The sequence below is a fragment of the Vidua macroura genome, chromosome 12 (assembly GCF_024509145.1).
Source record: "Vidua macroura isolate BioBank_ID:100142 chromosome 12, ASM2450914v1, whole genome shotgun sequence".
Taxonomy (NCBI): domain Eukaryota; kingdom Metazoa; phylum Chordata; class Aves; order Passeriformes; family Viduidae; genus Vidua; species Vidua macroura.
Window position 1 is genome coordinate 8,712,004 of NC_071582.1, and position 15,704 is coordinate 8,727,707.

General features: G+C 35.8%; 1 protein-coding gene across 3 annotated transcripts in view; it reads right to left on the reverse strand.

Annotated features, from left to right (window-relative positions):
* Positions 1-10,941, reverse strand: part of CGNL1 (cingulin like 1) — a 42,934-nt gene extending 31,993 nt beyond the window's left edge. For all 3 annotated transcript variants that reach the window (XM_053988755.1, XM_053988754.1, XM_053988756.1), the window contains exons 1-8: positions 10,867-10,941; positions 8,446-10,045; positions 7,837-7,931; positions 6,823-6,916; positions 5,814-5,915; positions 5,266-5,414; positions 4,636-4,771; positions 2,654-2,866 (exon numbers count right to left, since the gene is read on the reverse strand). In XM_053988755.1, the coding sequence (XP_053844730.1) occupies positions 2,654-2,866; positions 4,636-4,771; positions 5,266-5,414; positions 5,814-5,915; positions 6,823-6,916; positions 7,837-7,931; positions 8,446-10,026 (2,370 nt within the window). In that variant the 5' untranslated portion in view covers positions 10,027-10,045; positions 10,867-10,941. The remainder of the gene's footprint in view (positions 1-2,653; positions 2,867-4,635; positions 4,772-5,265; positions 5,415-5,813; positions 5,916-6,822; positions 6,917-7,836; positions 7,932-8,445; positions 10,046-10,866) is intronic.
* Positions 10,942-15,704: the final 4,763 nt, after the last annotated feature.

The following is a 15,704-nucleotide window of genomic DNA, read 5'->3' on the forward strand; positions in this document are numbered from 1 at the left end:
AAATTCTCTATTTAAAAAAACAGAAACCAGATAATGACAAAATTAAAACCCAACAAAAAAAACCCAAACTAGCACCATGTTAGTGAGCATGAGAACAGAATCATGATGACAAACAACCCTGCTCTGTTCTTCTATCAGATAACCTTGAATATGTTTCTAACATTATTTGCAAACAGATCTATGTGGCATTCTAATCACACAGACTAAATGCACTTCACATTATTTGCCAGCTTATCTGACGCCTCCAGCAGATGAAAATTCTGTTGATTTAATACTGGCATAAAAACTACTTCCTTTCTCCATGCTAAAACTTCCTTAACAGCCTATATATCATAAAACACCTTTATTCATTGTACCAATCTGGATGATTTAGAAGCAACATTAAGTACAAACTACTCCTGTACATAAAGGTCCTGATACAACCTGATCCATCAAACATCTGTATCCACATTTTTTATCCATATTTTAACCACTATTACAGCATTTACACTCCTGTTTTGCTCATCAAATACTACAGAATGGCCTTTCCCACTAATCTTTTATGTAGGTTTCTTGTGTCCTGCCATCAGGTATTTTCCAGCTTGCAGTAATATATGAAAAAAAAAAAATCAACAGGCCAAGTATCTTCAACTGTATATGTCTCCTGGGTATTTCAGATTAATTATAAACCAAATAATTAACAATATATATAAGAACACAGCAGATCAGTCAGAAAACTTCCTGCAGAAAATGGTTATACTTTCCTGATAAATGATATATCAAACTTGACAACAAATCTCAGCTAGCAGGCATAAAGATAATGCTGTGCTTCAAGAAATCATTGAGTACAAATACTAGCAAGATTCAAAAAAAAATTTAAAAAATTAAAATTCCAATTAAACATGTTAAAAGTTTTACTTCAAATAAAAATAAAAATTTCTACTCAAATGGGAAGAGAACTGGTACTTAGACCAACATTAAACAAATAAATTTCACTTTTGTACATCTTATTAAATTTACCATTAGACTATGCCATGCAAGTAAATAAATGCTATTTATAAATATCTCTAAGCCACAGCAACCCTGTCATAGAGCCATTTCCCAGGCTGTGTTATTGTTATGCCAAACAGACTACTCTTTCATTTCTTGTCAGTTGTAATTACAGCTCCATAATTGAAATACAGTAAATTACCATGCACTAACTTTGAAAAGATGGTTCATTGAGGTTGAGCTGTCACTACGATTACTGTGTAATAAAAAATGATAATTTAAATGTTCTACTTTTCTCTCAAAGAAAAAAACTAATTCAGTTAATACAGCTCAGACAAGTCAAATATCTTCATGATGATGTAAAACAAAGAGAAACAACACATTTAAGCAAAGCTGAACAACCTCAAGTACAAGTCCTAGGCTGCATAAACAAACTAGCATTTATAAAATTTTCTAACCTCTGAAGAGAATTGCACATTTAAAACAAACCTTTAAAAGGATAATCTTTTGTCAGAATTCAATCATACAATACCTATCCAGTATCTTCCAGACGAGCTCCTACTTTGCTCATGGAGTATATAAAGCTTTGGAAACTTATTTCCAGCTTCAAGCTTAATTTTCCTTCAGTTCTGTGTTATGTTTTAGGTCACAAGTAGCAGGATAACTACAACCAACCTAAGACCAGTGTAGGTAACAGACATGAATTAGCATGGATATCTCTAAGCATAAAACTGGGCCTACAGTTCTGACATATTGGTCAAGCCTGGTCTGCCTGCAGAAATCTTCTCAAACATTTGAGAAATAAAATGAGGGAATATAGAAAAGACACAAAAAGCTGTCACTGTAAAAAGAATGCTCAAAACTTTAAGAGAACTGTCCTCATACAAAAAAATCTTTCAATATGTTCCTACCTGCTGTCTCAATAAAGAAAATTTCACAAAGGACATCTTTTGGAAAACAATAATAAATACACACGTTTTAAACCTGTTCCTATTCTCCCTCTCACAAAGACTTCCTGCAGATGCTGGAAGAGGCAATTCTTTCAGTTCTGTTTTCTTCCTGTCTGATTCAAAACACCCAAACCCCTGCTGTTTTCTTGTGCTCACATTCCTTTGACCATTCAGTAAACAAGCTTTAAGTTCAATAAATGAAAAGGACACAAAATAAAACACAAAACCCCACACTGATATTGAGAATTTGAATGGGCAAGGTGGAACAATGCAGCCAGGGAACAGGATATGACATGAGAAGCTGAATGTAGGAACAGTGGCCTGCAAAGAACTAAAAGAACTACAGAGAACTGCTAGAAATTATTTCAGCATTATGACTGGCAAAGCACACCAGTGTTCTTCAAGGGCATCCTCAAGATCTTGGTGACTCTCTTTAACCCAGGACAAGCAAATGGTTCTCTGGACTATGCTCTCATCTATTCTCCCTCAAAGTTTGAAATTAAGCAAATGCAGTAAATAAGTGCTTGAAGAAAGGACCACAACTTCAGCTGTGACAAACAATCCAAATATGAGATGTGTATGAAATCAAACTTAATCTCAGCAGCCAAGAATCTCCTGGCCTAAATCTTTGCCTATTTTGCTAAGAAAATAGTAGTATCTGAAAGCATGTGGTACACAGCATCTGAGAGAGGTAGAATCTTCCCCTGTAGAGGTAATTGTTAGCACTTATGTACCTCTGTTGCTTTCTCCAGGCTCTGTCGCAGATCCAGCAATTCCTTATCATGTTGCTCTTTAAGTTTATCCATCTCTGTGTCATGGCTGGACACCTCTTCTTTAAGTGCTCCTTTCAAAGCTGTGAGCTCTCTCTCTCTCTTTCTCAAAATCTCTTCTTGTTGATCTTTTGCTATCAATACTTCTTGCAGATCCTGCTTCATTTGCATCAGCTCCTAAAGCCCAAAATTAAACACAGCTGTGTGTCAAATAGCCCCTGTGGATGTTCTGTTTATGTCTCACAGAAAGAAAGCACTTAAGCTTCCCAAGGACAACTTTGTTTCATATGACTGACATATTTTTTACAGCTTTTATTGTAAGCTGAAAATTTGTTCAACCCTAATACTATTAGAAGTATAACATATAGTTGTTATTCTATATAATAGGTCAACATAACTGATGCTGCAAAACTATCAAAAGATTTTCATGGTGTATGTTATGCCATCTGCAAATAATGCAGGAGACACTCCTATGTTGTGCTTGCACTAGCAATGAGGTAGATAAGAACAAAGATAAAGCATTTTCCCCTAGGTGCAAGAGAAACAAACTCAATGATAATTCTTTGCTTTCTTTTCTGCTGGAAAGAATAAATAAAGTTGCTTCTTCAAGTGCTGAAGACAAAACAAGTGCTTCCCAACCAAGTCCATGTCTTCACACCCTTCCTCCTCCCACCAGGGTAACCCTAGAAGTCATTTCCCCTCTACAAATCTGTGAGAAGGAACTGGAGAGTCAGTGAATCTGAAGACTAAAGATTCATACAAAAACACAGAATAACAGAAACAATCAAAAATCTGTCACTTCAAGAACTCTCTAATTTGGTATTTCTCCAACTGTGAATACTTCTACTTTCAAAGAGAATGCAGGCTTCCCCTCCTCTGAAGGAGGATCAGGACATCTAAACCACTCCTGACACACATCACCCACTCTGCCATTAAAAGCCTACAGTGGAAGGGATCCTACCACCATCCCAGACAGCATCTTCCTCTGTTTAATTATCAGTATTAACAGAAACTTTTTCTAACACTTTCTTTGAATTTCTGAAGCTAAGTCTCTCATTTCTTACTCTATCTCCACACAACATAGAAAATTTGATCACTATCACCTTTACAGCAACATTCTGTAAGATGTATTTTGGACTCTTCCCTCACTTCTCTATTCAGATTAAAGTTCTTCTTCAAAGGAAATGTTTTTCAGTACTATCATCATCATTTGTGATATTTCCCTACTTACGTTCAACTTTCAATTACAGTGCCTGACATTTAAGACAGTCATTTAAGAGTAATCAAATCTCCCACATACAAAACAAGGTAGCTATTCTACTCAGCAGATCTTGCATGCAAACATCTTTAATATTTCTGCACTGATACTCTTACACATCCTTATCAACTAATTTAATAAGCTGTGTTGTCTATTTCATCATAAGTATATTAGTATAACCAAGGCTACAGCCAATTCCTCTTTCATCCCAAGCTGACAGAAACCCTGTAACTCTTTTGCTCCTCTCCAGACTCATCCCTTCTCTCCCTGGTCCCACCAACAGAAAGTAAACAATTTAGAGACTGCTTTGTTGAGTTCTTTTACATTTTTTAGCTGAATCTCATCTGGCTTTGATAAGATATACATCTTCTTTAAACTAATCTTCCCTGCTCTGACCCCAACTCCTAATTGCTAAAACTGACTGAGATTATTTTCTGATAACAGTAGATAACTCACCTGTCTGTCAACCATTAAGGTATCTGTTCTCCTGCTCCATAAAACAATGGTACTTACACTCTGTATTGCTTTTGGGGTTAATGTTGCTATAACGTGGTTTCTTAGGACCCCTAATAATGCTACATTGTTTTGGATTAATAGCAGAGAAAAAGCAAAGGCATGTATTTCTGAATCTTAGTCTCCTCTTTTCATGCAATCTTTCTGATCCCCCTTCTGATACTTTGTAACTAACCTCAATCAGAATCTCTTTCTCCCCTTCATCGGTGTGTTTTGCGTTATCCAGTTCATCATGCATCTCAGAGAGCTGATCTTGAAGATCTCGGATCTCAGTCTGGTGTTTTTCCTGCTCCATCTTCACTTGAAAAAGCCTCATCAGTAAAAATCAGATAGGATTTTTTAATTTGTAGAAATACTAACTTGTTCATTCAAGTACTAAAAAGATACACATTCACATGTTGCCACGAGAGAATGGGATAAAATGAGGCAGAAAAATTAAATGTCAGAGGGGTAAAAATGAGAAATCTTCTAACTAGGTATTTAAGAGGGAAGCTGTATTTTATGTCAGACCTGATACTCTAGACATTGAACTGTTTCCACATTTCAAAGACTTGAATTATATATTTTGACTGTGAAATATTAAAAGCAATTTGCACTAAAAGAATGATTATTATTTCAGCAATCTTTCTCTTCCTTACAGATTTTCTAAAGACATGACTATTTAAAATGGTAGAAACATTTCCTACAGTAACAAATGTCACTTGTCTGGTTCCTTCAACATATTCTGGAGACACAGGTACTTTTAATCTAAAAGGTTTAAGAAAAGGTACACATTTCAAGAATAACTTTGCTAGAATTAACTCACTCCTCCAGGTTTTGCCTGAGTTCCTTCTCGTTTTCTTCCAGCTGCTTTTTTAAGGCTTCTTTTTCACATATACTTTGATCAAGCTGCAACTGAAGATCTTTCAGACTTGCTCGTGTAGCATCTCTCTCTTCTTTGGAATTTTGCTGATTCTGAATTTTGTACACCAAAAGTTAAGCAAAATAACAGACAGCAGCTCCATGATTAATACCGTTTGTCTCTCAGTCTATGTCTATCTCACTGCAATCAACAGATTAACATTTACCTCAGATTTACATTTACAGATACCTAAGAAGTGCATTGTGCATGTGCTTAACACTTTTATTCACTACTCCAAACTCCTTCTCAAATACTAAGAATGGATTTGTTACAAAGGGTAACAATGCTATGACCATCTACCCCTTAAATAAAAAGCCTTCTGAAAAAGCACAGGTATACCTGGATTAAGAAGAATATGAAGCAAAAGGGATTCAGCTGGAGGATCAGTTGTCACTTATTTTAAAAAGTGTATTTGAAATAATCAGAAGCTTTATAACAATAAAGTGCTGTACCCTAATTTCCAGATCCAGTTTTTTCTCTAACTCTTCCACTTTCCTTTCAAGTTCTGCTTTTTGTTCCACCAATGCTTTTACTTCAGCCGAAGAATCCAAAACCTACAATTAAATAGAGACATTTATTCCCACAAAGCCAAGATGTTCTTTGAGAATAGTTTCTTATTTTTTTAATCTAAAACAAAGCTACAAGCAAGACTAACAAAGCATAGCATCAACTGCCTGAGCTCACCAGGGATTTTTTCACATGGGTCAGGCCAAGCTAAGATTTTCAAAGGAACTATGATTTGGTTTTCATAAAACTTGGTAATTGCTCAAGGCATGTTGACAATAAAACAGAAAATATACAAGCATAAAGAAAAATTCAAATTAGGCAACATATGACTCAAATCATGTGTACTTTGAGCCAATTTTACTGAGATATCACTAATTATGCAAAATGGACATCAAAGGAAAGCATGCCCATATGTTAAGATAGGTTTTCAGATACATTTTTTAGTTAATTTCTTAGGATGTATTTTGCAAATAAATAATGCTGTGATTAATAACAAAAGCTACATGAGTCGCTCATGCTATGTCTGCCTCACTGCAATCAAAAGATTAACATTTATCTCTGCAGATAAATTTTATCTTTACCCAAGGAATTTTATATGAATATGCCTAACATTTTTCTTCATTGCTCGAAACTCCTTCTCAAGTACTAACAGATTTCTTAAAAATGTCAACTGAGCTTTGAGCAACTACACTTAAAATCTTCTGAAAAAGCACATGCATATCTAGATTAAGAAGAATATGAGGAAATAAAAAATCATTTTTACTAATTATACCCCAGGATAAAATAATAGACAATAAGCATTTAATCCTTCTCATGCCATCAAAATTAAGCTATATTCCTGAGGGACTACATGAATAGCCTAGTAAAAGTCACTAAGGGGATTCAGATTATTAAGGCCCTGTCTGAATACTGCACCACTTTAAAACAAGCCAAAGCAAATTAAAAATTCTTTACCTGTGTCTTTCCAGCAGCTCTTGACTTTAAAGTCTGAATTTTCTCAAAAACCAAGTTCACTTTCCTCTTTGTTGCATCGTCGTTATCAGGACTTCTAAAACAGACAGTACAAATAATCAATGATATGGTCAAAGTTACTATTTTGTTAACATCAAACCAAATTCAGACTGTCCAAACTAATAATAATCTCCACAAAAACCTCCAAAATAATACAAACAAATCAGAAATTATCTTAACTATGATTTGCTAAAATCTTCAAAAAGAGGAGTTCAAAATTTGTATTCCAAATGTTTTCTAAAAAGCCAACCAAACAAAAAAAAAAGACCACTGAACTCTTGAAGTGCAAATCTCTTCTGTAAGATTATGGCTGTGGAAAGACAGATATTCAGCATGTGTATTACTCAGACATATTGAAATAAGAAGTAGTTCTAAGTTTTAGAAGTCCTGACTACTGCATCATAAAATAACCCTTGAACAGGTCCCAGAACCTGCTATATCAGGAATTAAAATAAATTTAAATGCATCATGTATTTTTAATTAATTTAAGCTTCCTTTACATTTCAATAAGTTATCAGTAGAAAATACCAAGAGTTACATATGCACAAAGTATTAAAAGCAAAGAAGGTTTCTGTCAAACTTTAGGAAATAACACTTCATTGTTGTTGTTGTTTAAAAAACCCGAAAGCTTAAAGTTCCATGAGGTACTATTTGAATTCTCCAATAACCTCTATATTTTACAAAGTTTAATTCCAGATGTGTTTAAAAGACAAACCATATTCTGATTCACAAGTTTCAATTTAATCATATCCTGTACAACACCTTATGTAAGTAAGGTAACCTGGGTATTTTGAGATCAGATAATGCCTTAGAGGAGACAGCTGAGATACAGAATTGTGAAAGAGATGTTTCATCTAATTATAGCTTTCACTTTACTGTTTCACATTTCAAATGTAATAGAAGACAAATATTGAGAAAATGCAGTCTCTTATCCAAAAGTTAAGTATGTTTACTGACCCTTCCTTAAGGTAATTGTAAAGAATCTGCTTAGCAGTCTCTTCATTTGTTTGCTGCGCAAGATCTTGTTGGCCCTTTAGGAGATCAGGAGTTGCCTAAAATATAAAGAAAAAAGTCAAAAGATAAAAATCCTGTGAGAGTTGTAAATAGAAACAGTATAATTGGAATTCCCCATTCTATCCTATTAATGAAAACTTTTATGTGCCATGGACCTGAAGTTCTGAAAAATCCACTGGAGTTTTGCCTTACTGCAATAAGAAACCATACTCCACACCAAAAGAAAACAACTTGATTTTGCATACATATCTTTTCACATTCTACATTTGTGCATTTATGCTTAAGAATCTTTATAACATCATTTATGAGAATCTGTTTGGCCTCACCATCTTCCTTTGCCCATACAAAAATCAGTTGTTTTACAAATCAGGTTTTCTATACTTACAACAACAACAAAAAATTATATTTACATTTCTCCAGAACAATCCCATTTGGAAGTATTGTATGATGGGAATTTGTTCTAATGAAGACCAGAAATATACAAATTTAACAATATGGCAGCTTCATATGCTAGAGTGCAAAGGACAGCTTAAAAAATGAATTCAAAATTACCTGTATATTAGGGACGGATGAACATGTTTTTACAGAAATCTTCTTGGCTCCTGATTCGGGAGTAATTGTAATTCGGTTTGGCAACAACAAAGTAGAAGTTACTGTTTTAACTTCCTCTCTCTTACTCTGTCCTGGGAGTGTAGCTGATCTAGCCATCAAGCTGTCTGTATCTGTTCCATTCTGTTTATGGTGTTGCAAAGAGCTGAAACTGCTGCTCTGAGTGTCTTTATTGGGCATTTGCAGTTTTCCAATACTCCGAGCAGACATCTTCGTCTCTTTGGAAGGTGACTTTTGATCTCTGGATAACTGCTTGTGAAGGCAAACTTTAGATGGTCTCAGCAAGTGCTCAGTTGACTTACCCAAGCTTTTACTGAATTCACTTAAATAATCTGAATTTACATCAAGTCCTAATGACAAGGCACTATCAACGCTTCTTGATCTTTTACGATCATCTGGATGAATTCTGTTCCGTTTTCCTGACCTGCCTCTTCTGTGAGCATCAACTTTCTTATCAAACTTTTCAATTAGCTGATCTACTGCTGGAAGTGAACCAGTGTCAATATCACGACCAGTTCCTGGCAAGAATGGAATGTATCTCCTGTTTTCATGGCGGTTAACATTGTCCGCATAGATGGCGTACTCTTGGTCATCCAGTAAAAATCTGTATAAGGAATTTGCAGAAGTGGGAGTAGCTGATGAGGACGAGGATCTTCGGGAGTCATTCAATACTGGCCCACTGGAATCTTGCCTGCGGAAGGGAAGAACATCTGGTCTAGGTTTCTTTGTCTCAGGATAAGCAGTGGGACTAACACAGGGGGATCCTCCTGCAGGTGAAAATGACTCTGAAACACACGCATCACCTGGGCTGATCGTGCTACTGGGACAATCCTGCAGCTGCTTATTTGGATCTTCTACTGACCTGTTCAGATGTATTTTTTTTGAATTTGCTTTGGTTGACTCTGCAAGGTACGTATTTGTTTTCTGTAGGGACACTACTTTAGATGAGGAAATCCAAGGCTTTGCTTCAGTTTTTTCATCTGCAAAAGACTTAGATTTATTGCATACAGAAGACTGGTAATTATCCAAGTTCAAGTTATTTTTTTCAGGATCATAAGGCTGCAAAAGTTCAGGATGTCTCTGAAAATTCAACAAATTTGAGCATTTCATTGTGTCGTCTTTAAAATCTGGCATTCCACTCTCCTTTTCATTTGCATTGGTTATCTGCAGTTTTTTAGGCATAGAGAGTTGCACATGCTGTGTTCCAGCAAATTTTGTATGTTCAGTGATTTTGTCCTCCAACTTAAAAGCAGTACTGGAGTCCATGGCTGGCTTGTTTACTGTCTGAGGAATGACCTGCTGTTCTTTTCCAGGAGGAGGAGGATTTTCTGGCAAACATCCTTCCGTATTGTTGAGTACTATGTAAGGATGTCCATCGATTCCTTGGACTCTAATGCTGACACCATAAGACCCCATCCTAGAATTTTGTGCATTTTTAGTTTTTTGAGTCTCTTCACTTGCAACTTCAAGAGTGACTTCATAGTCCTGCTGCATGTGCTTAAAACCAGCAAAATATGGCTCCATGTCTATCAGAGGATTATATCTGAACAGGAGAAAAATGACAAAATTCTCATTAACTAAGTTAGATTATTTCATTAATTACTTTCTTCTACCATTCAATGTGATGATGAAAACTAATGGCAATAAGGCAGGGAAATCAATATCAGTTCTATCAAGCCCAAAGTAAATACACTGTGATACAAAGACAAACGTCAGACTGACACATTCTGATCAATGTAATGTCACTTTATGAATGTTACCTTCACAGAGTTTGTGCTCATTGCTTTGCAATCAAATTACTTTAAATATAAGCAACTCTGGTACAAATTTTTGAATCAAAGCATGACTTCTGGGTATTTCACTATATTTACTGAAGACTGTACCCTTCACAAACCAGTGATCATTTTAAAGCTAGCATTTAGTACCAGCCATATTAACATTTAAACATAAGCCCAGGAGAGCAAAACACAACCAGGCAGTTTAAGGTTTTATGCGTTTCAGGTAACTAAAGCACTGCAAGGAAGATCAACATCCTCATTCCTTTGAGTTGTGGTTTTTATGTACTTGGGTTTCAACATTTGTTTCTAATGACATCTGAAAATAAAATTTTTAATTTATTATCTCATTGTCACCCCTAAGAATAAACTTTTCTACAGATGAATTTAACAATCTCCCAAATGCAAGCTTGTTCCAAAAATCAGTTGCTATTTTAAAACAAGATACTTTGCTGAGCAACAAAAATGAAAAAACACTGCTAGTATTTCCAAGGCTGACAGTGCCTTTTTCAGATCCAATAGGAATGCTAACTCCAGCCTATATGTGCCAAAACTGTTTCAATCTAGAAAACAATAAATTCAACCCTACCTGTGTTTTTATGTTAAATGCCATTCTTTCTTTCTCTAACAGCTGGTTTTGCAGGCAGATTTACTTTAGTCTGTTGCAGATTATGAACCAACTGTCTAAAGGCAGAGGCAGTGCAGTGACAGTACGAGTGTGTCTATAAAAGAATGGAACACAAGACTGTGAGTCTGATACAAAACCTGGAGGGAACAAACTTTTGAACTGAGCTGGGAAGTTGAGTCATCACTGCAGCCTGACAAACCCAAGATCACTGAGCGGTGGTAATCAGCAAGAGGAAACCAAAACAACAGGATGTCTCATGGAAAAACAACCCTCTGCAGCCAGTTTCATTCTCCTGTCTATCTCAGCATGAACCACCTCCCTCAGATATTCTAGTCAAGAGCAGAGTTCTCATTTTTTCCTGACAGCGAATGAAAAAGTTTGACCCAATATTCATAGTACACTAATTTCCATCCAATTCTTCCTCCTAGCAGGAAAGCTCCCCTCAAAAACCTCTTCCTCTCTAAAAACCAACTCCAGCTCCTCCTCAGCAGCAAGCTTATAAATTGAAGTTTCACATGGCATATTCACATGTGAGCATTTGAGAGAAACCCCTATTTTACACACAGTTGGTAGCAGTCACATGTAGTGGATGAGTATGTGAACATCTTCACAAAAAGCTCTCCACTCAGCAATCCCAGCCAGATTAGAAATGCCACTAAGAGAAACTAAGGAATATATGAAACTTTACGCTACACCTGCAAGCTGTATTAGCAGACCTACAAAAAGAGTACAGTTTATCTGAATTTCTCAACAATGGCAACAACTAAAAAATATAAAAAGGAGTCAATAAAAATAAACCTAAAAGCTAAAAATTAAAAAGGACTTACATCAATCAGCATAAGGAACAGATAAGCAATATATTACAATACAATTACAGTATGTCTGTTTGGCAGTGACTTCAAAAGCACTGCTTTCAAACTTGTTGCAAAGTTGCTAAAAATATTAAATAACCAGGAAAAAAACACAAACAACCCCCATCCCCTCAAAAATAACCACAGAACACCAACTCCCCTACTATTGAGGGGAAACAACATTTAGGTTAATAATCTACCTTAAATTAATATGTTTAATTTGTCTCTAAAACCATAAAGAAGTATGTGTATTTGCCTTCTTCACATGCATTGTACTAATAAAACTCTTAATTTTACTGTACAAAATGATAAAACCTTGTAGAAATAAGAGCTAAACAAACTATTTTTCAAATAACATGTTATCTTTCTGGAACTGTGAAAAAAAGATTACATTTATAAATTCCCATGACATCAACAAGAAAACAAGACAGATGACCTTACTATTCAAATATTTGAAGGTTTTACATAGAATTTCTATTTTATAGGATGTCAAGCTGCTTGGGTAATACTCACATGAACTACATAATATCAAATAGTTGTTTTACAATACACAATAAAGTGGTTTTGCAATTTTGTAAGCATTTTTTAAATTAAAGAAAAAACATTACTGGCTTTCATCACACGCAGCCTTTCTGAGGAAATCCTGAAACTATGTTAATTGATTAATTACAGTTACAGTCATTCTCCTGCACACACATTGTACAGTCACATCTCAGGCTCTGACAGGGTTACAGCAACAGAGGAGGATAAGAGGACTGAAGCTGTTCCTCTCCCATCTGTCTGCCCCACTCCTCTGACAGATGTCACCATGTCAAAAATGAGAACATCTGAAAACTCTGCTGGCTCAGTACAGACCTCAGCCATGAAAAACTGCAGATTGGCATTCTCGGGTAAATGAAATCAGCCTTGTGCTCCATGCTGTGACCGACTGAAATCCTGACATCCGATCCAGTGCAGGAGCTGACAGCTGGGGGCTACAACAGCTACAACTGCCCGGTTTTAATCTTTTGTAAGGCTGCTGAAGCCCTCAAATGTTATGACAAAACAGTCTGTTTACTCTTCAGCTTATGAAAAGATGTTAGATATTTAAATGGCAGCTGGGAAGGCAATTTCCCTGTTTGTGTGGCTCTTTGTTACATACTTGTAGTTAAAAAAATAAAGCTTTTTTTTTTTACATTAGAGAGTGATATAAATCCTAATTCCAGGTTTTCTACCAAAGTAATTCCTTAATGTCTTGCTAGTAATTTTATTTGCTAACTCAGAGTTTAAAAATACAATTTTCAGAAAACAGAAGCAATGACTCTATTAAAGTTTTAACGAGGTAAACGACTGTCATTCTATTATAAAACCAGTTCCTATCTCCTATCTTGAAGCATCATTACAACATCACAAACAAATTAATCACGACATAAGAAAAAACTAGTTCAATGAATTATTTTCTTTTGAAAATACTCTACTTGCTAAAACCGATAATATAGTCAAGGACAGACAATAATCAGCATCTTGCTATCAGGTCAGCAAGTGAGGTACCACGGAATGATGGGATCACCTATTTTGTCAGCAACATGGCCTTGGACTGCTTGAGGTGAGCAGAAAATTTCCAACTGAATTTGTGTTTTAACTTCATCGTCAGGGATAGCAATCTTTAAAAACTTCTCTGAACAAATAAACAAAACTGGCACTCAAAGCTACTCAAGCCTTTCAGTTTTGAGATTTCTTCCTAAAGTAAGACTTCATAAAGGTGTTTGAACACTCATTTTAAATACTGACTTCAGTGGGTATGAGTCCCACATTTTATCATTACTCAGAAATGGTTCCATATTTCTGAACAATGTCTTTTTGCCAAAACTAGAAACTATGATATTTTTTGTTTATAAAGAGAACTTGTCAGCAGAGGTTTTCAGACCTGAAAATCCAATACTCTGCATGTTTTTCTGTAGCACTTTGTTGTTCAGTGGTGATATGATACTCTACAAAAGAACACTGAAGGTTTAACAGGTCAAAAACTTTTTTTTAATTCCTTAAAAACTTTTCCTTTCACAGCTACTTTATAGCTAGCTAACAGGAGCTATGTGAGACCTGCTCACAATAAAGAAAACCTCTGTCATGTGGAATCCTGGCTGCTCTCCCTGAAAACACGGGCAGAAAAGAGTGCCTTTGAGAAACATACTCCTGTGCCAGACATGTCTTTTCCCTTCTTAACATTACAGCATCACAAAGGCATGGAACTGTCTCCACCACCCATTTCAGTTCTTCTTTAGCCAAATCTACAAGGCAGATTTATTCAGAAAAATTGCTTCTCCAATCCTATTAAATGCCAAACTCTGCATGAGAAGCTTGCTCTCCTGTATCCTGCCCACACACCCTCATTACAAAGCACATCCCACCTTGTGCTCCAGGCTGTGAGCCAAGCAGCTGCCCTGGACAGACAGTCCAGGCAGAGGTGGTGACCAGCGTGGGGACACACTGTCCCACCAATGGATATGTTCCCTGGCCTCCTAAAGGAGCCACACATCCTTCAAAGGTATTGCTGCACATTACCCATCTGCTCCTTTTGCATACACACAGGGAATATGGAGGAATAAAAGAGATCTGACTTGTTTTATGGCACTAGGACTCCTCCCTGGCTCCCTTACTGTCAGAAAACCAGGAACTCCTCCAATATCACAATCTTGAGTCTCCTAAGACTGGATTACCTGAAGATTTTTCATTAAAGGAAGATGTGAGCATACCCTGTTATGTCCTCTTTGGAGGAGAGAACTTTGAGAATTCTGAAAATTTTAAACTATTTCAGGCTAAATTACAAATTATATTTGGTTCCATGTAATTTATTTCCAAATTTTTATTACCATAAGAAAAAAAAAATCCTCATGGCCCACATTATTTAGTCAGTGTCTTTTTTCAAAAAGTGGGATGTAACAATTTATGAATGTTTACTTCAGATATTTCACAGGCACAGCAAAATGTCAGGAAGGAACTATAAAATTTGTTCTCTAGCCTTACATAACACTGAGCTTGCTCTCCAAGCTAAATAATGGATTCTCTGTGCAGCTGACTATTCAGAAAGTATCAGCAACATCACACAAATTGGCTGTTAGGTCAATAATAAATGACAGTGTTATGGAAAAAGGACAGGAAATAACTTTACGAGATAACAGGAAGGAAAACTTACATACTGCAAGGGTAAAGAAAAGGAAGCAGACAGGATAATTCATGGAAAGACCAAAACTGTAATGTTTTTACACTTGATGGAAAATATTCTCACAAACATGCCCTGCAAGTATGAGGGGAAACTTCATCATTGTCAATTCTACCTACAATTTGCTTCTGCCAAAGAAAAATGGGCCTGGGTTGCTGTCCCTTTTAGTCCATGTGGAAGATCGCTCTGGAGTAGGATACATTTATTTGATCTACTGCTTACAGAGAGCACAAGGGAGAAAAGTGCAATTTTATAATTCTAGATATGGGGCTGTAAAAAGACAGTAAAACTCATTTAAGAGCAAACCGAAAATATCCAGCAATAGAAAACATCTGAAAAAATTCTGCCATTTTTCCAAGAGATTCCTTATTCCCATTTAAGATTTTTTTTTCCTACTTGAGGTTTTTTGTCTATAAAAATTATATTTATAGTACATATGGCAGTTACTCCTCTCAGTTATTAGAAAGAAAATTATGATAGTTTCAGTATACAATGAAACTGTCACCTTTTGTTTTTCCCCAGCACTGTCTGTAAACTGCCACTCCCTATCTAGTGGTCAAAATTTAAAACTTTCAAAAGGTTTATAACAAAGGATTTTATACACTATATCATGTGAGGGGAAAAAAAAACTACTCAGATTTATTTTATTATTGCTGTTGGCATTTCTGATGTCAGCATCAAAGACCTACCTAAAATTTCTACCAATTAAATAAAAAACAAACCACTGAGTTTTCAAATATTCATTCTCT